This window comes from Leptonotus elevatus, chromosome 6 (assembly GCF_054856555.1).
Source record: "Leptonotus elevatus isolate MCC_2025b chromosome 6, RoL_Lele_1.0, whole genome shotgun sequence".
In the NCBI taxonomy this organism is placed as follows: Eukaryota; Metazoa; Chordata; class Actinopteri; order Syngnathiformes; family Syngnathidae; genus Leptonotus; species Leptonotus elevatus.
Window position 1 is genome coordinate 14,350,878 of NC_141244.1, and position 26,277 is coordinate 14,377,154.

Sequence of the window (26,277 nt, forward strand, 5' to 3'; positions counted from 1 at the left end):
AGTGGTACCTGAAAGGTAACAAAAATGTGGTATTGTTATTGCTATGTCCTTCCTCAACCCTGTAAAAAAAATTAAATACTCTGGGTGTATTTACCATTAATTACTCTTGGGTGGCTCCTAGTGGCCGCGGGGCCCTAAGCAGGTGCCTATTTTTTAATGCCTCAAGCGATATGCCAAACAGTGGCCTTCTGAACCTATCAAGGCCCTCACCTCCATGGGGCCCTAAGCTAAATGTTGGGTTGTTTTTTGAAGGGCCCTTGTGTCCTTCCATTAATATTGAATTATTGATCACAAAACTCAGTCTTGCACTGCCACAACTGTGCATCATTGGCAGTGTTTCCTTTTGTTTCTTCTTGTTTTTTTGTTTTTACTTCATCCTATTGTCTTATCGCAGGTATGGTTTTAATCTCAGGTGTCGCATGCAGAAAGACACCTCACTGGGATTGAAGTAAACGACATTCTATGTGATAAAGTGGTAAGTATCATATAAATAAACTAAAACCTGCATTTAAAATACAAGTGTCATTTGGTGTATTATTTTTGGATTTAAAAAAAAACCCGCAACAGTATTTTACAAAAATAAATTACTGAACAGTGCAAGAAGAATCAAGTGCAACAACAAATAAAATAACGAACAATAACTAATGACGTAGCTGAAGATACCTGAAACAATGCTATAAAATATTTTAAAAACAAGTTAAAGTTGAATAGTAAGGTCTTAAAACTATAGGTGCAAGTGTGTGTTTTTAATGTTCCTTCCTACTTCCAGGCTGTTTACGGTTTGTCGCTCTTGGGAGCCCCCTGGTGGTCATGAGGATCTAAGCAGGTGATCACGGCACACCGCACCAATTAAAAATACAAAAAAAGTGTAGTGTGTTGCTAGTAGAATAGCACTTAACTGGTCTGTCAGTTCGTCAATGGTGTCGATCAGGTCTCATAAACCTTTTTGAAAGTGAACTACTTGGGTACTGATCGTTAAAGGCTACCAGATACGCACTTCTGAAATAAATTTGCTCAGGTTAACATTTGAACTACTGTAATTTGTGTTGACCCACAAGGGACAGTTGAATATCTGATCAACATTATTATTTTTAAATATAAAAGTTCTTTATTTTTGTACACCATTAACCAACCTGGCAAACCGCCAGTGAGGCAGAACGCTGAGCTCGTCTCAAACAAAATTTAAAATTTGGTTTTATTTGGTCCTATTTAAAGAACATCTGTGTGATGCATTCCATGCATGTATATTTATATCGATAATCATATTAGTGTAGTGTCATAAAGAACAATAATTAACAACTTTCATAAAAAGACAAGGATACCACTTTAGTCGATTTAATCCTTGAGAAATGAAATATCAAATACATAACATGACGTAAGTAAACAAGAAGGAAAACAAAACACTTTGTTGTTGCATAGAAATTAAATATCTTTATGAAAAATTAAATAATCATTAGTGGGCACCTATTTTATAATCATGCCTGAATGTACAGTACAATTCCATAGCTAAAATAGCACTTAATGTAAGCTATCTGAAAATAACTAGCAGATTAAAAAAAAACTAAATTATACTCTAGTTTAAATTAAATATTAACATGCAGCAGCTCCCGTTTCACACGCCAACAATTTACTGAAAATCTAACATATTAAAAACCTAAAATATACTCTAAATGCAACATACAGCAACTCCTGGAGGTAAAAATTATACAATTTAGAATCTCATTGAGTTTCGAGATGAGTCATCTCCGACAGTGAACGAATACAATTAAGAAAACTGCATTAAAAAGTGAAAATCAGTCTTTGTTATATTGGTATTATTTACAGGCATTTGAGTGAAAATATTTTTCTTCTCTCTATACAGGTGTATTTATTTAGCTAACAGACTACAACTAAAGACTAAAACCCTGAACCGCATTTTACAGATTAAAACTTTTGTGTGAACAGTAGACGGCTACATCGCAGCATTTGCGGAAAAACGTGGAAAAATACCACCTGAAAAAGGCAATTTATCTGGCATAAAGTGTATTGCAGAGGATCCCTGAGCTTATACAAGCACCTCAGTGACTGTGCAGTTTTGATAGGTCCCACGTAACAAAGCAGTTGAAATTAACACTATATTTCAGCAATTTTTCTGCTCATAAAAAGTAACTGAGAATATAGATTTAAACTTAAGACATGAAAGAGACAGCATGTGCAAGGAATGACTTCTAACGTGACACATTTTCCAAAGATGACAGTTGTGGAAAAGTTATTTGGGCTAAACAGACTTGGTCGAGGGGTGCAGTTCGGCCACCTCATCATTGGCGGGTTCCCATGGCTGTAAAGCGGCCCGAGGAACGATGAAGTGTGGAGGAGGCTGCAGTAAGGGAGAATGATGTGGCAGGAAGTAGTGCACAAACACCTGATGGGGCGGGGGCGGCGGCGGCGGCGGCGGCGGGGGGCCAACAACTGTGGTGAGCAACATCGGGCCGCCATTCTTGCAGTGAGACCAGACTGGTACAGGTTGGCAGAAATATTGAAGGCTCACTGGAACCTGAATATTGAAAAGACACAAAGAGATGAATACATTTGCAACATCCTTTCTTATCTGCCATTTATAGGGGAAGTCAACCCCGAAAATTTGCTAACATGTATGCACTCCAATTAGTCTAAACCTGTGATTCTGATATTGTGTTTGTGGAATATGAATTAAGCAGCAAAATCTGTTTTATACATCTTCGGGGGTGGCCATTTTGCCACTCGCTGTTACACTTTAACATTTTAAACTCACACTTAAAGTGAACAAAACACATTTCTCACAACACACCAACATATTTAAACAAATTGCAAGCCTGAAATGTGCATTACAGTTTACACACTGATCATTATTTATTCATGTTAGGCAAAAAAATTCATAAATATATATATAATAACCCTAACTTTTTTTTAATATATTAATTTCACTTGCCCTGAAACCAAAACAAGTCCAGACAACTGATGCTGATCTTTTTCACTCATTTGTTATTGAAACTTTAACCTACCCCCTTGTGGAGAAAATTATTTGACGTGCAGCAGGAAGCAGTACTTTAAATGTACCTTATCAAAGCCGATCAGGTTAATTTAATCGTGACTGGCAAAATTGAGAGTAAAATTTGATTAACAGTGCAGCAATAGCAAAAATTGCAAACCGCAATACAGCATGGCAACACTGTACAATTGAACCTCTGTCTACAAATTTAATCCGTTTTGTGACACTGCTCGCTCGCAAAATCTTTTGCAAGCTTAAGAAATGTTTCCTATTTGAAATGAATGGAAATGCAATTTATCAATTTCAGAACAAAGTTATATTTAGATTTATTTTTAATTTTTTATTATTATCGGTGCGTAGTTGGAATAGGTGATACGTTTTCTAGAAAATCACACTGCAACATCTAAGACATTTCATAAACAATAATATATTATTTTGTGGGAACAGAGTTGCATTGCGGGATCTGGCAGCCATTTTGGATTAGCCGTTTTCATGGAGAATGTAAACTAGGTCGTGTAGTCACGTGAGTGAAAGACGGCATGTTAAAAAGTAGGAAAGAAAAGAGTTCAGGAGGGGAAATAGACCACGAAGCCTCGCTGGCAACATCACAGGTGAGTTATAGGTAAAGTGGAGTCTGGACAGACACTCACTAGCCACGACCAGTAGCATCGCTAGCTAGCAGCTCCTGCCTCCACTGGGGAGAGCCGTAGAGGACTCCTGATTTTGCTACGTATACTTATGCGTTTTACCCATTTATTTATTTATGTATACATTTTTTACAATAGCGTTCAGGTAGTTAGGTGTTGAAAACTGATACAAATTTCATTTTCAAGTATAGTTATTGTTACAATACAGTTGGTAGATTTTGCCAAACTAAAGTGCACAATTAGCTCACAAGATGATTAAGCTTCCTGTTAACACTAGTAATAAACAGCTAGAAGTTTTCACTTTCTTTCGAGCCAACTGAGGACAAATATTAAAAAAAACAAAGACAGGAGACATTTTTTAGCTCAAGTTACGGATACAAAAAATAAATGGGCAAAAATGTAGCTTACCAAGTTTCTGCCGTATTTGACTTTATTTGATCCACCTGCATGGCGTTTCCGAATTCTGGGCACCTTTATTATCTTCAAAGTGTCATCCTGCACTGTCTGCTTTTTCACCGGCGCCTTTTTTTCTTGCTCTCCTCCCGTCTCTCCATCCTTCGCCTCCTCCTCTGTGTCGCTGGACACAGCCGAACCGCAATCAGAAGACGTAGCAGAGTGATAGTCGGACGTGTCGTGGTGCGTCGAGTCCACAGGAGAATCCTCCTGGCCTTTGGTCTTGCTGTCCTTATCGCCCTCTTCCTCTTTGTCTGTGAAACTGGCTATTGAGAATGGGTAGCCATTCTCTCTGGATCTGTGGAGGATGGCGAAACGTTGTTTCACCACGTAATGAATTGCTTGATGACAACGTGCTCAAACTCGCAGACAGTGACTCACCTCACGCACACCTCCAGCGGGTCGATCCACACGGTAACTTCCGGGGGAAGACAGAGATCACTGGGTGTGAGCTCACTCTCCTCACAGGCCTTCAGGAGCACCTCATCGTTGGGTATTCCGTTATTTATCCGGATGCATCTGCAAAAATAACACAACAGTGACATTTTAGATCTCTGACTAGAAACTGACATTTCTAGTCTACGGGTCAACGTTTGTGCCCCCGCTATAATCACAGATTTGTATTTATTTATTAACAGCAAGAAAAATAAGACACTCCTTTAGTGTAATAAAGTAGCTCGTGTTGCTGCTTTAATACTGCATTGTTCATAAAGCAGAGCAAATATACTGTATGCATGTGAGTATTAGCGTATGCTTTTTTTGTGTGTCGCTGCTCTCTCTAAATGTGGTAAAGTAGGTGTTTAAAGGGTTGCAATTACATTTATAATGCTACAGACGGGGTCACCAACATGGTGGTGCCTGCAGGCCTCCAAAGACCACATGAGTAGCCTGTTGTAAAAATGGAATGTTGTTCTAGTAATCACTTCAAAACACTGGCATGTATTGGTAGAAATAAAATGTTGTACAATGATCCTGTTTCACATTTGTTGTTATGAAAGAAATTCTGATAAAAGATTAAATCGGCCGATAAATAAAAAATATATAGATTTAAAAAAAAAAGGAAAAAAAAGCTCACTTAATGCATACAAATATGACTAACAGACATAATATTTGACTGTTTCACAATGTTTTGTCCTTTAGTATTTAATTTTACTTTAGAGAGGAAAAATGGCCCCCCAAAAAATAAAATTCACACATCGTTTGTGGGAGGATGTTTGAACTTAATTTTCTTTGTCTTGTGTTATAATGTGTATTTTTAATGGCTTTTTTGGCGAATTTGTAACTAGCCAATTAAATCGTTTTGGCCCTAACAATACCACCATTAAAAGGTAATTTGAGGAAATTTGTTATTTCAGAAGAATGTATCAAACTGGTAGCCATTTGTATTAATCAGCACCCAAGAACTAGCGCTCCAAGCTTCAAAGGGTCTATAGATTATCTTATTATTTAGATTTTAAAACCGTATATAGCACTTGGCGCAATATGTTAGCATTGTGCTAGCAAACTTTGATTTAATTTATTCAGTGCTTAATTATGTTTTGTGTGTCAGTTTTAGAGTACCGAGTGTTGAAGAAACAGCTTGAAGCAAGCATGTGTTGCCTTGTATTTGAAGATTGTCGCAAGTGAGCGTACGACAGGCGCTCAGGATGACAATAAAATTTGTGTTTTCAAAAGTTGTGTTTGTAAAGCATGCAAAAGTGTAACACTGGTTAAAAAAGAAAAAGAAAAAAAAAGGGCCTTTCTATACTCTTTTCACCTACTAGGGTCCGTCTGGAACATGTTTCCCCACAATAAATTCAAGTTCACTGCATTGCACCTTTTTCTTTTTTTAAACTGTACTACTACTTTCATATATGTCAGTGTAGATTTGAAAAGTCCTACCAGGGCCATAAAAAATATAATCAGAAATTTCAAATTGAACTAATGTTTGTTATGTATTTATGCACATTTGTGGGTTAAATGTTTCAGTGCTTTTTATAATAAGTAGTTCTTCCAAGGCTTAATTACATTTTTGAATGCATGCCGAGCCAAATGTAACAAACGTAAAGGTTTAAAGCATAGGTGTCAAACTCCGATCCTCGAGGGCCGCAGTCCTGCAGGTTTAGGAGGTTTCCCTCTTCCAACACAAGCTGATTGCAATCAGCAGGATCGTTATCAGGCTTATGCAGAGCTAATCATATATATCAGCTGTGTTGGAGAACGGAAACATCCAAAACCTGCAGGACTGCGGCCCTCCAGGACCGGAGTTTGACACCTACGGTTTAAAGTTTTTGTCCTGCTTTTTCTTTGTGATGACACCACGGAAGAGGAGTGAAGCATGAAAAGCATGATGTTGAACTAGAAATAGATTTTATTGTTATGTAGTCACAGGCTAACAAAGCGTTGAAAGTTCTACAACAGGCATTAGAAATGATAAAATGACAGTAAGTCAACAACATCCATAAAATAGGAATGGTATTTTACAGCCTAGTCAGCCAAGTCTGATAACAGAAAGACAGTAATCCTCTCGCCGCTGTAGTTCGACAACCGCGTCATACATCAGACTTAATTAAACAACATGGAAAATTCAGATTACAGTACCAAAAATTATCACCGTTACCATTGTCAGCTCAAGTGTAACCGAGTGCTCGTTCACCTGAACGCCTGGCCTTTGCTCGGGCAGTCCGGGTACCAGTGGCCCTCATACTTGTCGCACAAGAGCTGCTGAAGCTTCTCGGCAAACAACTGCGCTTTGGCTTCATCCAGCTTGCCGCGCACCACCGCAAGCCGCTTGAAGAAGTTGACTCCGGCCTTCACCTCTCTTTTCATGCTGCCTGTGGAGAGTGGAGACGGAATGAGAAATCACTTGCACTTGTCAACAATGTACATAACTGGTTTTCATGAATGTTTTTTTTTTTTTATATAAGCAGTCTGCTGACAGATTGAAGGAGGGGGGGGGGGGGGGGTACAGTCGCTCTAGGGCAACATGAGAGCGAGAACTTTTATCAGTGATAAGGAACAGTTGTCCATGAGCTTTTTTTTATTTCATTAGGTACACTATTAACTAGCATCCAAAACAAGTGCTTCTTGATTTATAATTAATATTGTCAGATACTTAAATCATTCTACTTTTAATTTGCAATTGGGTAGAATTACCTTAACCATTTTGATACACTTCATGTAACGTTGCAACAGCCTTAAGTGTACATCTGAAAAGAGAACTGGACATCTTACAGTTGCAGCTTCGTGCTATCAAAATCAAACAACAGTGCATACAAGCTCACAAGTATTATGACCGGCACAGTGCACATTGAGCTGCTTGTTTATCTCCAGATAGTGTGTCCGTGTGAGGAGGTTGCCAGTGTCAGCCTGACCGGGGGAGAGGAGCACACTGATGGAAAAAACGGCCAAGGCAACTCCAGCTGGGCTGCCAAACTGGCTGAATCAACTGCCTGACACAAAGTTTCACCTTGGAAGTCGAAAGTTATTGGAGCAGTACGCCATTAATACTTCAGTATTTGCTGAGTTGTGAAAGAAAATACAGAGTAACCGTGAAAATCAAATGCCTCTTAAGTCATAGGATTTGTAATTGTAGTTTAATTTTTTTCAGCCACAGCTTCACAGTTCACACGAGTACGTTTTTACAAGATTTCAGCGTGTTTTGTGAGATTTCAGCTTAAGGAGTCTTAGTTCTATTTTAAGTTTAAGCTTTGTGAGTTTTTTTTTTGCCACCACAAAAGGGTACCAGCGATGGCATAAAAACAAAGTGATGACAACCACAGAAACGTTATGTTACGTAGCAAAGCAGAACAACAACATGCTATATTAGTAGTTAACTAGTAAACTAGAGTCTCTAACAATTAAATATACTACTATACTTATATTTTCTTTACAATAATATGTTCTGTGCAGCCCCACTAGTCTAAAGACGGTATTCTAATCCAATACCATACTGTGTTTGTTGAATTTGAGTTAAGCAGCCAAATCCACCTTTTTTGTTCTTCTCCATCTCAGGGGGTGGCCATTTTGTCACTTGCTACAGACTGAAAATGACATCACAGTTGCTCAGGGCTTGGGTAACGACTCATCACGACTCACCTGTTTTCTGAAGCTAAGCCGTGATTGGTCAATGGTCATTACTTGAAAATTTTGGGGTTGACTCTTACACAAATTGGGAAAGCAATGTGGCAAAGTTTACAAGTGATAACCAACTATACCATCCACCTCACATTTCTGAGGTTGAGGGTTCAAATGCAGGTTCTGGCCTTTCTGTGTGGCATTTGCATGTTCGCCCAGTGATTGGCTGGCGTACCCCGCCTCTCGCCCAAGTTCAGCTGGTATAGGCTCCAGCTTACCCCACAACCCTAATGATGCTGAGCAGTATAGAAAATGGCTGTACGGGAGGCAACATGTGCTCTCAGCTGTGTTTGAATGGTCAAAATACACATTTAAAAAAAAAAACATGTCTTTCCCAGGTTGTTGTTTCTCTACCAGTGATAAGGATGTTTTCAGAAAACTAAATAAGCCCATTCTCGTTCATCTTGCCACATACCTGGCCTGTTACTTTGTCAGGCAGTGACATGTATGCCGTTTATTTTCCTAGCTTCTTGAGTTGGAGATAAATGCAACCTTGTACTTGGCTTTATCCTGAAGCTGTGTTTATGGAACTGAAAGATAAAATGTAGCTGACTAAACATTTTAAAGTGTCTGGAGAGGCTATGGGCTCAGCAAGTTGAATTTGTTTGCATCACATAAGTATTAGCTTGCTAACAATCTGCTACATAACAATTCTGCTACATCACAAAGTGACACACAATAATGATGTACATGAATTTTTGTTTGATGTTCGGCTCCCGCGGAGGAAACAAATGTCTAATTTAGTTATTGGGTTGAAAGCCTGAATTGACATGGACACCGACTTCAATTCCATGTGTTGGGAAACTGAGGAACTGTGAATATGAACGGAAACTGAGGAACTGTGAATTTAAACGGAAACTGAGGAACTGTGAATTTAAACAATGAATTAAGCACATTGACATCATCTTTATCAGATCAAGTTCCAGTCATCCATTTTATATAACCTTTATTAGTGCCACAATGGGGAAATTGGCACTCCAGTGCTATATTGCACTTATTATCTAGTGCATACCCAGCTGGCTTTGGGTGAGAGGCATGGTATATTGTGGACTGGTCAGTCTATCGCGGGGAACATATAGACATTTTAGGGAGTCTTCAATTAATCTGGAGAAAGCCCAACCAAGTACTGGGAGAACATAACAGCAAATCAATTTTTTTAAGGAAACAACAAAGTCACAAAGTTTCTTCTTTTTTTCAGCAATAATGTAATGGATGATATCGTCATCATAGAGCTTTTAATCGGCCAAAGCTGGAGTCGGGAGCAGTAAGTGGTTGTTGTATTTGTTACATTGGGCAGCTGGTCCCCTATGTAGGTTTAAATGATTTATTCACGAAGCATTGTCTGATTAATTTCACCTATAATGTACATGTGTTTTATCCAATCAGTGGTTGACCCGAGGAAGAAAAAAATGCTTCCTGGGCCAAAATGGCAATATGTTTACCGACTAGTGGCCTTCTGCCTTTATCACAGGACGGCCAGATAACAATGGGATCATACAGAGAGGTTAGAAGCATGGAACAGATTGCTTTACAGTATGTCTTTTCTGGTTTGATCTTAAATCACTATAATCAGGCCACTTTACATTTATCATCTGCGCAGCGTCATCCCTAGTCACTGAAATCAGGTCACAAGTAGCGACTGGCTGATTAATTGTTATTTAAGGGCTGATGAAAGTCATCAAACTAGTTTTGGCATGCGTATCCGACAAAGGGGACAAAAAGCAATTGTGGCAACACGTGTCGGTGCTAGAACGGACCCCTAGGAGAAACACTCTTACATGGTATTCCTATTTTGTTTCGATGGAAAGCGAAATGCAACGTTTGACTTTTTGGCAGTGTGGAAACCCCCTTAGGTGGAAACAAGTGGGTGGCAATATGAAAGGAAACGTGGCAACTGTTAACGACAATAAACATAGTAGCACTGTTAACAACAATCACTTTCACAGTAAAGTTTAACGTAGTAATGGATATTTTGTATTCATCTTCACGCTGGTAGATGCGTCTGATTAATAATGACGTGAACTCAAAAATGAACCTCTTTACCAAAAGAGCATTTTAAAGACGATCGTTCTTCAAAAAGAATACATTGAGGACGACCACAATAAATCAACTCACCGTTAAGTCCTTAAAAGTTTCTCCTCAGTGAATATCCAGTTGACTTGACTTTTCGTGATCGTGGGATGGCTGGCTTTGTGCTGCTGTGTGTGGAGTTATTGTGCTCTGCACATGCTGCTTCCTTGTTCTTTTCTCGCCTGTATCAGTCCCCGCTGCTTGCTGCCGCAAGAGACACGCAACATTACCGTCAGTTGTGTGACTCACTTCCTGTAACCCACCATAGACGGACAGTCATGAACGCGCGCTGACGAGCTTGGCGCGAATAGCCGCGCCCCTGCCACGCCATTTAAGGGCAAACAGGTAACTGGCACTTGCCGAAGCCATGGCGAATCTCAAAGGCGGTTGTACGCTGCCACGCTCCGTTTTATGGTCGGGTTTTGGATAAGTGTTTGTTTGTCAGAGAGCACCGCACGACCAAGCAACAACTGGTTGGGACAGCTTGCTCAAGTGTAAAGTGTGAAGTCAAGTTTGCATACTTTCATACGTATAGCTATGCTAGCTAAATCGTTAGCGTTCCTCTTGGTAGCGGGTTAGTGAGTCAGTGAGAAAAAAAATAGTGTGAAGTTTGACTTTTCCTCAGGCTTTTGTTTGATCGTGGGTAACTTCTCCAGTTTTGCCATATAAATGTGGTACAATACTAAGTACGGTAGTAACTCCAAAACAACATGCCTCGGAATCAAATAGATGATGACGTCAGCATACTGCTAAATGGTTGTCGTGTACAAATGGAACCTCCAAAGTCGAACACAGTCCGTTCCGTGGCGCTTATTTGTTGTCCAGAGTTCGGACCTCAATTTTCTTGTCATCAAATTAATTAACTCAACAACCTCGTTTAGATAACATGTTACAATTCTTAGTTTGTATGTAACTAGTGCGTATTACTCACACTTTGTAAATGCGTGCTAATTTTTAATTAGGAACAAAAATAACAAAATAATCACAATTTTCACCCACCCTACTACAAGAAAAGATGACACTATGCTGATTATTAAGCCTATCAGCTCCTCTTACCCACTTGTGTTTTAAAATTCAAAGTGGCCAAACACTTGGAATTTCAGCCTCTTAACAGTAAAACAATTCTCAGATTCCTGTAGTCGTCCTCCATTAAAGCAGACTAATTATCTTTGTGTTGAATCAAAATAAAACATCTAAACAATGATCAACATTTTTGGCAACCTATAAGTGGATAAGCATATGAAATGGTATTGATTCTATGTCTGGTGAAGCATTTAAACAGTTTTCAGTATGCTTGTGCAATAAAAAAAAGTATTTTAAAGAGAACGTATGTAGAATTTAGTGTCCAGTGGTGAACTAATAGAATGCACTGACCTCAGTTCAAAGCGTGTGCATTTTTTAAATAATTTTTATTATTTATTATTAGACCTTTGGAATATTTTTTAAAACTGCATTGATGTGATACATTTTTGTTAACATATTGAAATTAATCGTTTTTTTTATATATATATAATGAATGAACATTGAAAAATCAAAAAAAATCCACAGGAAACGGGTACCTTATGGGCCGAGCTTGCTATTTCTAATTTGGTCACATGTTAATGTACTCAGGGATGCTGGTTGATGCCCATTATAAAAAAAAGAATGTATTTGATCCTAGTAAAAACATTTACATAAGATGTAAAAGAAAAGAAGTTAACCACGGAACATAAATCTCATACTTGAGTCTGGCTGCACTGAGATCACAAATAATGGTGTTTTTGTTCAACTTTAATGTTAAATTCCAAATTGTGTGACTTCAGGGGCATTTGACTTTATAGGTTGCACAGTATTTTGTACAGCTTGGTTCTTGCAACAGTCATGGTCAGACATGGTCAGTTACATTTCTGAACTATTGTCAAGTTTAAATTCCATAAATGCAACACTGACAAAGTGACACTTTGTATTTCTTTTTTCAGGGCCTTTTGCTTATCTCAGAGCTGTCCTGTGTGGTTTCCCCTTACAAGCCTGGTGCTCTTTAGACTGCAGACATTCAGCCATAACAACGTGAGTCCGTTTGTTGAAGGCCGATAATGTGTTCATAAATACCTGCTCTTATGACAGCATCGTAGACTAACAGACTGCTGTTCTTAACCCATTAAAGCCTGAAGTGTCTGGCAAAACATGCCCATGGGTGACTTTAGAATCACCCCCTAAAACCTGATTTGTTTCCCCCTGGAAATTCAACAATACTAAATAATTGATATCTCAGCCCACATAATCATGTGTGCGCTATTTACATTTTATTAGCTAGAAAGTTTTTCATTCCAGCAGTGATGCGTGTCTCCTTGTCACCACTAGAGTGCAGCCAAGTGTCTCCAAATGTATATCTAAAGATGTACATAAAGATATTGAAAGGTAATTTACTGCTTCATATTTCATTAGTAGTTGCCATCCTGTTTGTTTTTTTCTAACCTCAAATTTAAGTTGTATTTGTTTTTATCTAACATGCGAATAATGCTATATTTTAGTAGATGTTAATTTGTGTTTTTATAATTGTATCCACCCGTTATATATTTTATTGCATGTTACTTTCAGGAATTTCATAATTAGAAGTCAGAACCGATTGCTTCAATTTCTATGCCTGATTACTACACATTGTTCCATTTTGCATGTAATTATTTCACAACGACTGAACCATTAGTTAGTTTCCTCTGTTGCTTTTGCATTTGCACCTCTTAGCGTCCTGCCCTTGCTCTATTTTTCATTTATTTCCACTGAGGTCTTCATGTGGCCGTTGTTAGTGCAAGTGTTTTTGGACAGTGTGTCATTTCTCAACTGCACATAATCCCACTTGCTTGGCCCAGATGCCAAGCCAGGAGTAAATTGCAGCAGATTTGATTTATTTTTTGTAGGAATGATATAAATGAAATGTACAAAATATATTTTTATAATCATAAAAAAATATATGTACTTTTACAAATGTATTATACAGTATGTTGTGAGCATTTGTGTTTTTTTTTCTATGAGCTTTTATTTGTTCTCAGGATTGCTTGGTGGGCCAACTAGCCAGCCCACCAGGTCTTTAGATGAACCCCTGGAGGCCCTTCCTGTTATTAACTGTAACACTGATTGCATTACATAGTCTTTAAACAAGCACTTAATTTTCTCTAAGCGTCACAGGTCGTTTGGTTCATTTATCAGTGTATTTATTTGCTTGCTTTCCAAGCTGTGCATCACCTCGCTTAATTGATTTCCCCTGTTGGTATGGCATTTGTGCTGCTCGGACACATTACGCTGCGAGCGAGGAACAATCAAACTCGGAAAATCTGGATTTAAACATATTTTTTCACAAACAGACATGAGTGTTAGCCATTTAAGCGAGCAGCTGTAGTCAGACCACATCTGGAGCCATCACTGTGGGCCACGCGCAAGCCACATGCAGCCTGTTTTGCCTTTCAAAACATATTGATTTCTCTCTTTCACAGGGAGCTTAAAGCCATCGATCGGTCAGGCCATTTCAAGATCAGTGTAAGCATTCCTTGTCCTAAGTCACATGCCGGCTCTTTCCCTCAGGTAATGACTGACCTTGAGCTTTGGGCCGGTTTGTCTGGCTGCAGAAGTGTGTCTTTGTGACATTCAGGCCCTCCACTCTGGTTTCCTAATGTGGTCAACATGCTTGTGCCTTCTGAACAAAAGGTATGAACAAATGAAGCTAACACCTCCTTCTTTGACCTTTAGCATCCTCTCCTCCTCCTCCACTTCACTGTGGATCGATACCTATCTGTATTTGCAGTGTATTAAACCGCTGATCTCATTTCACATTGAAAAAGCATACTGTACTTGGTATAGAAACTCACAGGCAAAAAATATATATATTTTGTTAAATAGACATTACACATTTTAGGATTGGTTTCATGACGGCAAAGTAAAAACTGTTTGAACTGTAACTTTAACTGACCGAAAAAAATGCGGGTTTGAGCGGTTTGGAAATTGGATGGATGGTTGCTTTGTTTTGACTTGCATTCAAGATTAAATACGGTACTGTAACAGAGTGAATAGAGTTCATTGTATCACAAAATAAATTGTGTTCTCAATGTAAACATTATCATTCCTTTTAGACTTCAGCAAGTTTTCCACAGAATTATTTAATAATTTTCTGATATTCTCAGGATGTAAATTCAATGTAAAGATGTTTTCTCAGCAGATAAGATGGCCTTAAATCAACCCCAATAGCATCTTAAATCAGCATGCGGACTCTTTCTCACTCGACGGAATGTTGCTTGTGGCTTTTTAAATTGCCTATATTTCATTCACACTCCTAGCTTTGGTCGCATCAAAACGCAGAATGCATTACAGATCCACTCCAGCTTTGGCCCCATCAAAACGCAGAATATATAACTCATCCACTCCACTTCAAAGTGGGTTGGGAATAGGCAAAGCAAACATGAAAAGAATGAAACATTGTGTACACAAGAAATAAATCACATCTTGGGGGGGATCACACTCGCTCGACAACTAATCCTCAAGCTTGCGGTTCCAATAAGAGGACTTCACACTGCCTTTATTATGTATTTGGAGTAGTATGTGGTGCTTGAATGGGTTGAATGTTTTTTGTGGACAGATGCTGAAGTCAACTTAATGATAACTTGATAGCACAGTGGATAACACCGCTGACTTGGAACACAGGAATCAGGGTTAAAATTCTGGTCAGAGTGCCCACGGAAAACGGGTGGGTTGCATCAAAAAAGGGCACGTACTGTACATGCTGCAAAAATCCCAAACTTCACATGTACTTTATATTAATAGTGGCGGTCTGAAGACATCTGTATGACAATATATTTTTTACACATATAGTGCCACCTAGTGGTGACATGAAATGTCATCTTTTACCTTTTGATGTACTGCGCTGAAAATGTTGACAGGATACAACTTTGACAGAAAAACCAAAAGATGTTGATCATGCTTCATGCCTAATATTGTGACATTGCGGCAGAGGGCGTGGCTTGAGGGCGCCACAAATTCTGATAATATGTTGTGACACCAAAGTCTGGAGTAATTTGACCCAGATGATTCTATCTTCTCAAAACTTCACACATTCGAAGGGAGTTCGGGCCTGATGACATCTACGAACATATTGTTCATCGTAGTGGTTGCGCCACCTACTGACGAAAAGAAATACAAGTTTTATTGTTTGATGTTTTTATTAGTGCTGTTATAGAGTTAACTAATTAATTAATCACAAAAATTATTGCATTAATTATGCATTAATGCAGATTAATAGCACTATTAATTTTTGAACGTGTGCAGTGGATCAAAAAATGTTGAAGACATCCTCATAACATTAAATGTCGAAAGAATTAACACATAACAGGTGCTCTTTAAATTTGACAGGCAAAAAAGGTTGATTAAAAAGCCTTTTTAATTAAGTGATTTATCAAAATTCTAAGATATGATTCATCTGATTTTTTTTTTAATCGTTTGACAGCTCTAGTTTTTATCCTAGCGGGGTAACCAGATCTGTCACATATTTGCTTAGATTTTAGACCTAGTTCATCATACTAAAACACAAAGTTTGTAAGTTTTCGCCAAACGCCCCGCCTTCGCCGCACGCTGTTCGCCAAGACAATAACGTTGTTTTTGAAAGTTTAAACATGCTCAAAAACATATGAAACTTTTCACACTCATCAGGCTTGGCCAAAAATTGAGAATTTCAGTGTATTTTTGTGCTACAAATTTTTAACAAAGCAGCCCCGGTTTGTACGTTTTACCTAAATCTAAGAAAATTGGGAGGCGCACGAAACAGCCCAAGAACTACAAAAAAGTTTCTTAGAGCCATATCCTTAACCTAACAGGAAGTTCGCCATTTTGAAATTTATTTCAAATTTGGCTCCTACTCCATTTGACTACTCATAGAGATTGTATCAAATCACCTACAAACTACATAATTCATGCATCTGTACAGCCATAGATATATTGTGTATGAGGAATTATTATGGAGTTGTCTGTTATTAACCAAAACTAAAAAGGAGTTAAAACCTACAACAAATTTAGAAGTAAAGTTACTGGTAAGTGAAGTTATTTGATTTGTGTGGCCCTTACTCACAAAATAGCCTCAAAGGGCTTCACGGGCCCACAGGTGACAAAAATTGGCAACATCCCATAATCCAAACCTCCAACGGTCAAGGAAAAAGGCAGTACCGGTATCCCAATCTATTTGACTTCTCCTTCAACTTTGTAAGATTATTGCCGCGGTCAACCACAATTCTGGCATGACAAAAATGGATCTGATTGTGGTACGATTGATGCGTTCTCAAATAGTGCACATTTTTGGGAAAAATAGGTTTATCCTTGGATTAAAAAACAATGCGCCGTTACTAGCCAGAATCACATTACCCTGTCTATTATTGTTTAGTTATTTAATAGCATATAATTGTATCACCCTTAAAATTAGGAGAGCCTGTGCAAAATGTATGCCTCAGTAGGGGCCACATATGTCAAGCAGAACAATTGAACATATGCAAGCCTGTGCAAGAGGAGATGTGAAGGGTGGTTCAGTTTACAGTGTGCCCTTGTTGGCCTCCGACTGAATCTTTTCAGATCTCCTGGCAGGCCTCCTCCTCTTTTTGCCGTCTCCACAATCCAATCACTCAAGGTGAGCGGGCGGGCCCACTCTCTTCACTGTTTTTGTTGTTGTCGTTGTTTTAGAGACAAATGCTTGAAAGCAAAAATCTGACCCTAAGCATGAAGAAAATGTGTTATTGTGAAACATATCAGCAGTTGCTATGGAGATGAGCGTATCTGTTCAGTGGTCTGACATTAACCTTGCACTCTCTTCTTGACTGTTGGCTGCTACAAACACACTTTATTCTTCCCAATCAATATTTCAGCAGCAGTCATCAAACACATTAGGCAGCCCATTAATATTGATGCAGCCCTTAAAATAGTAAAAGAACACATGTTCTCATTAGGACATCATTGTGCTGATTATGGTGCATGTGTTGTGGTACAGTGTACGGTATTCGGAAACACCGTTTCATGTGACAAGAGGCTGCCCTAGCCTTGAACCACCATTTACAAACCCTTCCCTTCCCCCATCTGCATTTCTCCCTTGGCCCCTTTTTGCTCCTCTGTGCTCTCTCTCTCTCTGCCTCTCTCTCTCTCTTTCTCTGTCATTCTCTCTCTCTCTCTCACACATACACACGCGCACGCGCACGCACACACACGCAGCTGAGTGTCTTTCCTGTATGCTGGGGGGCCAGCGGAGGGGAAGTACGCTGAGAAAGAAAATCACTCGGAGTTCAAGTGCACGGGCTTAAAGACACAGCCTGGCTGTGACAAAGGAGTACAATAAAGGGGAAACTAAACAGCCACAAAAATGGAAAAATAATGACTTGTTGATAATGTTCCTTGGTACATAGTAAGATGGATCATATCAGAGAAAAGGGGGGGAAATTCAAAAATATTTGAACAGGAAAATTGAGGAAGTCTCCTCCCCTTTTCCTTTCCACATTTTCCCTCCCACCTTCCTTTCTCCGAATCGCAGTCCCTCCCTCTCACTTCTCCTTCATTCCTACCATGCATTCACACACGCTCACACAAACATTCACATAACACACACACACACACACACATGCGGCGATTGATGCGCTCTCCCTCCTTCGCTTCTCTCCGCTCCAGCTATTTGCACCTCCCGAGACTTTGGCGACTCTGGACTCACACTACAGAGGAACCGGTTCTGCACAGCCGGAGCGCATGCCATCCAAGCAGCACCTCTGCCAGCCCCTCGTTTTACTGCACACGGCAGATAAAATGTGAAGAGTGGATTGGCGCAAAGGCTGGAGGAAAAAGAGAAATGTAATCCTGCTAGTTAAGAGGGACAGCACGAACTCCTGAGTGGGCCAAGTGGGAGGAATCAAGTGGTTGAAAACGCGGGACAAGGTAAAAAAAAAAGAAAAGAGAAAAAAAGCATTAACTTGCTCTCTTAAAGTTATTTAACAAGCAAATATAACACATTTCAGTTTTATATTTCAATGTTTTTTGCAGTCTCTTACTTTGTCTATGTAGAGCATGGGTTTCATAGTTTGTGAAGTGAATGTTAATCTTTCCCACTCAACTGGAATATTTCCTGCCTCCAAGCTTCTCCTGTATTGCGACCATGGATTTTATCTCCAATATTTGCCAAACAGTTTAAGTTGTAACCAGAAAGCCAGCTTGCTACGAGCCACAGGCTGATTGTAAAGGCCTATTAGGTTGCTGAATGGTTGTTAAAACACTGTTCAATTAATTTAAATATATGTCGATTGTATAATTGACAGGACATGTTTGTCTAAAAGAGATTTTAATCTCACTGTTTTAAAGAATTTGATTAACCTGTCGTGTTCAGTACACAGTGACAAATCTTTCACCCAATTTTGTCTACTTTCAGAATGTGTTCATACACTCCGTGCGCTGTGTACCCAACGCCACTTAGTACCTGTGTGATTGTGTCCATGCGCCTCTCACCTCCCTGTTGTGTTTCCAGTCTCTATTGTGTCAGTTTCTCTCCACATGTGCCCTCCAGGGCCTGCGATACACCCTCTTTCAATCCAAGCTCTTAACAAGCCTACCTATCTCCATGGAGACCTGCTTACAGCTCTCAGGCCTTGAACTTGAGCGCAAATGCATGCAAATTGACAAAGATGCCCTGCTTGTCTCCCTGCCCGGGAGCAGCGTTCAGACTGGGGACAGAAAATTGCAGCAGCTGACTTTTGTTGTTGATGGTCTTGATACAGTAAGTTGTGCATTAGTTCAGGTTTTATTGAGGCTCATTTTGAAAGTCAAACCAGTTATCTTAGTGGATGTTATGGCTTGTTTATTTCATTTCTATTTCTAACCTTTATTTTTCCCGGTAAGGCAGTTGGGAACAGATTCTCATTTAGAATGCTGACCTAGCAATTTTTTAGGTTTAAGTAAGTTTATGGGCAAGGTTTAGCAGGAAGCTATCTTGGGAGTTTTTCAGTGGCGCCTGCAAGTTACTCAGATTGTAAAATTACTCTTTTTATGTCTGTGTACATGCAAGAACGCAATGGGGGGCATTTATCTGAAGCAGTATCATTTAGCTCATCGTGCAATATATTCACATTTAAAGTGGTCAGACAATTTTATGATTTAATAACAGTAGTTCAATAATAGTAAAGAGACCGAAACACTACAGTCACATTACATTTACAGCTTTCACTATTTATCTAGTACTGTGTTGAACAGAGATAGGAATTGACTCATATTTGATTCTTATGTTTAAGAATGATGTTAGTTTTGAAGGCACAACAGAGAATTTTAGTATTTGAATACTGTGCTGTTCTGCTATTCACGCCCATTAGTCTTTGGATTGTTTTCCCGAAGGCAAAGGGCAGATGCAAATAACCTCTCTCCGGGGGCGAGAGTTAGTTGTTTCTTTTGGCTCTTAGCCGCTACGATTCTCTGAGGTGCTGGCAGCTTAACCAATTAAGATGTTTTATAATTGATAGAATAATTGATTACCAAAATCAATAGTAACATAACAGCCCTGTTTAGATGACTATGCTTCCAATTGTGTGTGTGTCTGTGACGCTTTTAGCGCATGCTTGATAACTCATTAGTAATGTGTTCAGGCCAACATCTATTCAATGTTTAAATTAGCCCAACAAAAATAGCAAATCAGATGCACGTAATTAGAACATACTTCAATTAGTCTTTTGGCACTTCATGAGGCACTGCTGTAAGTTACCCTGCCACATGCTCAGTCCACTCATTTGAACATTTTTGTGTCATGAAAACATCTGAAGCATTTCAACAGAGATTGGAAAGGCATTCCATCGCCACAAGTTCCAAGTACATCTCTTCAACCAACCAAATCTTGAGTTTTTCAAGGTTTCTTCCTGTTAAAGGGTGCTTTTCCTTCAGATTGCTGCCAAGTACTTTCTCAATATTTCAGAAATATGGCCTTAGATGTCCTTAGTGTGAACAGGGAACTTATTTAAGTAGATTTGAAATTGTATAAATATACTCAAGGCATACAAGCGGATGAGATACTTCCTCTACTTATACTAAATACTTGCTGAATGAAATTGATTACTCCTGCCATAGATATGTTATTTTTTTTACCACTTTCGGCTTGAAGTTACCATTAATGGATCTGCGAAGAAGAGAGTGCCATAATGTTGTGTGAAAGCCCCTTGTGTAATGAAACACAACTCGTTCTTCACAATCAATTATGCAGCGCTGGTGTGAAGGTCTACACACAACAGGCATGAACCAGTTGGCAGAGAGAGAGAGAGAGAGAGCGACTGAGAGAGATGTACGCCATGTGACCATCCACTATGGATGTGCTGAAGCTCTCACGGTCGAGTGTGCTATATTCCCTCTGGACTAAGTGTTCCAGTTGCATTTGTCGGTCTTCTCTAGGACACAGGGTTGAAATGGGGCTGCATTGGGAGAGCTCCCATCTGCATACCCACAGGGCTTTCCTGCTTCATAAGCGCACTTTTTCTCAGCTAGACTGAACAATAAAATGTAAGTTGAAAATCAGTTTTTCCTCCAGCTTTTTTTCGGTCATTTGAGGATGTCCTTTCGTTATCATCAACTAGCTTTTTGTTTAATTTGGTTTCATCTGTTTTTATTATTATTATTCCTGCAAGACACCACATGTGCTGATTTGTAACAACCTAAAACTAGTCAAAGATCACAATGAACTCCTGTATGGTAATTTATGTAGAACCTGCATAAATTGTGTTCCTTGCTGTAATGGTTTCAGGAATTCCGATTCTCATTGATGACAAGGAGAATACTATTTGAATAGTCAGGTTCATAAATATTGAGACTTTTTTGGCCATAAACAAACAAGATACCTTTTGACTGCAGACTTTCAGCTTTAATTTGTGGGTATTAACAACGATCATAAATCTAACTTTCACTTTTTATTGCTTGGCTGCAAATCCTTTGCAGTCAATTATTGCCTGAAGTCTGGAATGTGTCGACATCACCAGATGCTGGGGTTCATTCCTGGTGATGATCTGTCAAACCTCGACTGCGACTGTCTTCAGTTCTTGCTTGTTCATTGGCCATTTTCCCTTCAGTTTTGTCTTCAGCAAGTGATATGCAGGCGTGCTTAATTTGATTCATTTCAGGTAATTAACCTGGCCATTGCATAACATTCAACTTCTTTGTCTGAAAAAAAACTCTGGTTGCCTTTGGTCATTGTCCATCTGCACTGTGACACGACATCCAATGAGCTCTGAAGCATTTGGCTTCATATGAGCAAATCGTATTGCCTGAAACACAAGAATTCATCCCGCTGATTTTGTCAGCACTCGTCACATCATCAATAAATACTAGAGAAGCAGTTCAACTGGCAGCTGTAAATGCCAACAAGGCCATGGACCAGTTGAGCATCCAAATGTTATATTACTTTTGGTCTCTTAAAAAGGAGGAGGCACATATGCAAATTGTTGTCATTGCTGCACCGTTCACTGATTTGGAAGTAAATACTCTCAAATTAAAGGTGAAAGTCTGCAGTTAAAACACATCTTGTTTGTTTCATTTCAAATCCATTGCAATGGCGTTTAGAGCCAAAAATATGAAAATAGTTATAATGTCCCAAGATTTATGGACCTGAATGCATTTATTAATATCTAGTCATCACAGTTATTTGGAAGCTAAAACACCCTTGACTAACATCCACATCACCCCCACTTAAAGGCTAAGCACTGCATTTGTGGCGCAGAGGCCATTGAGAGTGACGGGCGGGTTTTTTCTGAAACAAAAAATAATAATAAAATCAGGGTAGCAAACTTGCACAACTGTTGATGCAGGATTTTTTTTACACCGTTCATGGAGGCAATTTACTTTATCTTTTTTTTTTTTTTTAAATCTACGACAAGATGACAGGTATGAAACATGCTCCTCTTGATAAAATGAAATCAGCCTGGATTTAAATATTTTACTGTCAGATGATAAATGGACTTAATTCTCAAACGGGGTAGCCAAGCATCCATTTGTACTTGTCACTGACAGCCAGGCGGCTTTGACAAGGAGGTGAAACACATTCCCCATGCTTTTCGTGTGTCTTAGCCGGTGAAACAACCTTTTTAACATCCTAGTTTAAACCTAATCTCTCTTCAGTTAGACATCACACGTGTGGATTGGTAGAAATACAGTAAGCGCGTGCACCTGACTGCAGCACATTGTCCTTCGCCTCTCTTTGGCCTCCCTTTGGCTCAGACGTGCTGCACAACTAAGATGGAGGGATGGATATTGTCCCCAACCATCAACACTCAGGCCAGAGAAATCTGAAGATCGGTGGTAATAAGTCTGAAAGGAAAGACTTTCACTTTGTCTCTCAACAATAATCTGTGCAAATTAGGGCTGCCAAGATTAGTCAACGAGTCACGGCTACATTGACGATCAAAATTGTCCGCAATTAATTCAATAGTCGACGTTATCATTTATTTATTTATTTATTTATTCTGATGCTTTGTTTTTCTCTCGAAAGTGGCTCGTCTCCGCTGCTCCTGCTGGCCGGTTGCCCCTCTGTGACGCACATGCGCAGTCATTTTAATCAACTCATCAGTGATGTAAACAGAAGCACTGTGGGTAATGCAGTGTCATGGCCGGTGTTGGTAACAGAATCTGAAAGCTTTGTGGCTGATGCCTGATTCAATTTCTGACATCAGAACCATCGTGTCTGTAAAGCTAGCTTTAGCAGTACGCACAGGTGTGTGTTTGATGTAATGCCGTAACAGCGATGTTATTTTGTGTTACGCTAACATATTGTAGCGTCTACTATGGATTTCAGAGACATTAGTGAACTCCCGTTTATTAAAAACCAAAACACAGCTACGTACTGACTGCATGGCCATAGTGACGCAGATACACAAAGTAGTACATTCATAATCGCTCGCTTGCTCACTTTCCCTGGTTCCCACACTCACCAACAGAATTAACTCGGAAGCAGAGCACTCAAAGTAACAGAACTTGATGTTTGCCACAACCCCTCAACAGCATCACATAAAAAAATGCTTGAAGCCTGAGAAGAGTGAAATGCTGTATGCATTTATTTTGTATTTATACTTTCATAGTATTCATAGTGCAGCTATGCATAGTTTTTGCTTGCCTTTTAAAATGCACTAAACATTATAGACAAATATGTTAAGGCCACCATTATCGCCTTCAATTCCAGTCGTCATTTACAGTACAAACATGTCAGGAATGCTGGTACAATTTGCGCAAACCTTAAAGAATTCAAGCTGTAAGCTTGGTTATCTATGAGCAGCTGCTTGCTGATGCGATATGCTTGGATTTACATATGATCCAATTAGTCGACTAATCGTGACTACTAAGACTAGTCGACTAGCAAAATAAATGTTTATGGTAGCCCTGACGCCATGTGAGTATGTTTGCATGATGGATGCAATGGATACGTCTGCCGTGTTTCCTGCATGTGCTATGGATGACATTTTCTGAGGCACCATGATGACAGAGTAGTGTGATCACTTTCTTTTTATTGATGGAACGGGTTTTTGATTGAATGTGCCGTCATTGTGCCATGTGTCATCGGTTGTTTTCGTTTATGTCAGCACGTAGAGAAAATTGTCACCACGGCAACCACATGGCTGTCCTCAGCATCCTAACTTTGTTCAAAACAAGGCTCAAACATCCCTTTGAAGTAATCAGTCTTTGGTGGAAATATTCTTTTTTCTTTTTTTTTTCCACCCAGCGTCTCATCTTTGTCCATTAAATTAGCTAATTGGCTTTGATTTGTAAGCAGATCACTCTGCTCGAACATCTTTAACAACTGTTTACTTTGCACTGATGCGGAAACGTTATTTGTGAGTTGGGCTTGTCAACTATGAGGCTGCAGGCTACTTTCCAGATCTTGATATTCTTGAGCTCGATACTGCGAATCCCTATAGTTGCACAAAAGACTGCATCATCAGTGTGTGAATGAACCATTTACTTTCCTTCCACTGCACCATACCCCATCATCATTGTCGTAATGAGGTGCCATTTGTAAAGACTGGTTTGGTATTTTGAATTTAAAAAGGCTCTTTATAAACGAAGTCCATTTACCATTTATTCTCGCTGTGCATTCAGTCCTCTTGTAGACTAATTAAGCCAGTTGCTTGAGGTTATGAGGATTCTTCTTGAGCTCATTTGCAATAATGCTCACCGCGCAGCCTACTTGGTTACAGCGGTCTGGAGGCTATACCAGCGGACGGCGGGAGCGAGGTGAATTATACCCTGGACAGATTACCAGTCAGTCACAAGGCTGGTATTTAGATACAGACAACCATTTACATGTAAATTTGCCTCCAAGCAATTCCGTGTCTCCAAATGTGGAATGTTTTTGGTTAATTTGTGGAGCCTGACTGAGCCGCAGGGAACCCATGCAGGAAGAAGTGGGAACCTTCTTTTTCCTTAAATCGCCCACTCACACACATTCCTTTTTTTTTTGCCTTAATTTTTGGGGAGTGATTTGGATTGTTGGCAGTGGATAGTAATCCCTAACTAAATGATTCTACACTTTGATTTGAAGCGGCTGTTTGTCCAGATGAAATGCACTTGTGAGAGCAGCAGTTTGTTACTGACAATAATAGATGTATATAATATATATATCATGTAAAATGAAAGTATTCCAGCTTCTGAAAAGTGCAATGACTGTGAAATTAGCGTATTATAGTTTATCATTCTTAACATCAGCTCATCTTATCTCACAATGCTCTCCATTTATGTGAAACACATGCTCGCCAATTGCAAAAGTGTTATCTGCCTGTGCGCCACCTCTCTGGTGCCAGACATGGAGGAGTAGGGGGGAGGAGGCAGAAACCGTGTGAAGAAAGATGAAGGCAGATAGAAGCAAACCGCCTGTGACTTGGATCAAATTGTTGGAGGGAAGGAAAAGAGGAGAGGGGAAAGTAACATTTGTTCTTGGCCATTATCTGCTCACTAAATCATGACCACCGCCATCTTTTTCAAGATGGGTATGTTGGCGTGCAACTTTCTGTCTTTTTTTATCGCTAGTCCATATCAAGTAGGCATGGCGCCATTATTTATTGGTAAATTGTATTTTCTGATTTTTGAATGGTCAGTATAAATAATCGGATGTCAAGTCAAAAAAAAATATTTGCAATTATATGTTCTGTGTGCCTACATTAGTCTAAACACAATATTGTGATTAGTATTGCGTTTGGGGAATAAAAAAAAGTAAGACTAATACACCCGTTTTACACCATCCAAGAAGGCTGACATTTTATCTGGCTCCGCCCTCTACTGTTGACTGAGATTGACGTCAAAGTGCCCACGGGATTGTCTTGCGTGCATTATATGACCAGGAAAACAGGTGAGCCGTGACGTTCGCAAGGAGCCTGTGGGGCACTTTGACATCAATTTCATTCGACACCAGATGGCTGTTCTTCGTAAAATGTCAGCTTCTTTGGATTGCTGAAGACAGCTGAATTCGTATTCTTAATTCTTATTCCACAAATTCAATGATAATCACATTACCATGTTTAGACTAAGGGGGTGGGCTGGTACATAGATAATAGTATTGCAAAGAAAGTTTATTTTATTGCAAAAAAAATAAATAACTTGATTTCGCTTTAAATGTACCCAAACCCCCCAAAAGTATTCCGAAAACGCCGACAAATGTTCAGTTAAGGTTCTCACGACGAACTGGGTGTAAACGTGGGGGGGGAATCACTGAAGAAACACAATATAGAAAAATATTGCCGAGCTGTGAATATGCATCGACTGTAGTTAATAATAATATAAATATAAATAAGTAAAATAATAAACACAATAAAAATAATAATTTCATTTATTTGTTTGTTTATGTTTAAAAATGGGACAGAACATATGAATGAACATTTACAAATGTAAATATGTATGGGATTATAGCCGTTTGACTCATTTGCTCATCTTTTGTCCCAATGGCTAACCTTGCTAGCAAGATGAATTCTCGCGGTGAGTTCACAAACTCCGGAGAAT

The 26,277-nt window shown here is 39.3% G+C and overlaps 2 protein-coding genes across 11 annotated transcripts in view; one reads left to right on the top strand and one right to left on the bottom strand.

Moving 5' to 3' along the window:
- Positions 1-1,319: 1,319 nt before the first annotated feature.
- Positions 1,320-10,555, bottom strand: LOC147172175 (uncharacterized). The gene is made up of 5 exons (XM_086079465.1): positions 10,339-10,555; positions 6,743-6,920; positions 4,489-4,626; positions 4,063-4,405; positions 1,320-2,533 (listed from the first exon to the last, which is right to left on the bottom strand). The coding sequence occupies exons 2-5, from the start codon at positions 6,913-6,915 to the stop codon at positions 2,258-2,260; spliced, it is 930 nt and encodes a 309-aa protein (XP_085935591.1). The 5' UTR covers positions 6,916-6,920; positions 10,339-10,555; the 3' UTR covers positions 1,320-2,257.
- LOC147172176 (uncharacterized) overlaps positions 10,344-26,277 on the top strand; it is a 31,040-nt gene continuing 15,106 nt past the window's right edge. For 3 of the 10 annotated variants that reach the window (XM_086079468.1, XM_086079466.1, XM_086079473.1), the window contains exons 1-4: positions 10,654-10,787; positions 12,114-12,339; positions 13,849-13,971; positions 17,953-18,213. The gene's annotated coding sequence lies outside the window, so the exon portion shown is untranslated. The other 7 variants (XM_086079472.1, XM_086079474.1, XM_086079475.1 and 4 more) reach the window with 5 other exon arrangements.

Excerpts from the sequence above, each read along its gene's own strand:
- LOC147172175 (XM_086079465.1), bottom strand. The coding sequence starts at position 6,915 with ATGAAAAGAGAGGTGAAGGCCGGAGTCAACTTCTTCAAGCGGCTTGCG. Across the intron at positions 4,627-6,742 it reads AGCAAAGGCCAGGCGTTCAG|ATGCATCCGGATAAATAACG; the intron begins GTGAACGAGCAC and ends TTATTTTTGCAG. Across the intron at positions 4,406-4,488 it reads CCGCTGGAGGTGTGCGTGAG|ATCCAGAGAGAATGGCTACC; the intron begins GTGAGTCACTGT and ends CATCCTCCACAG.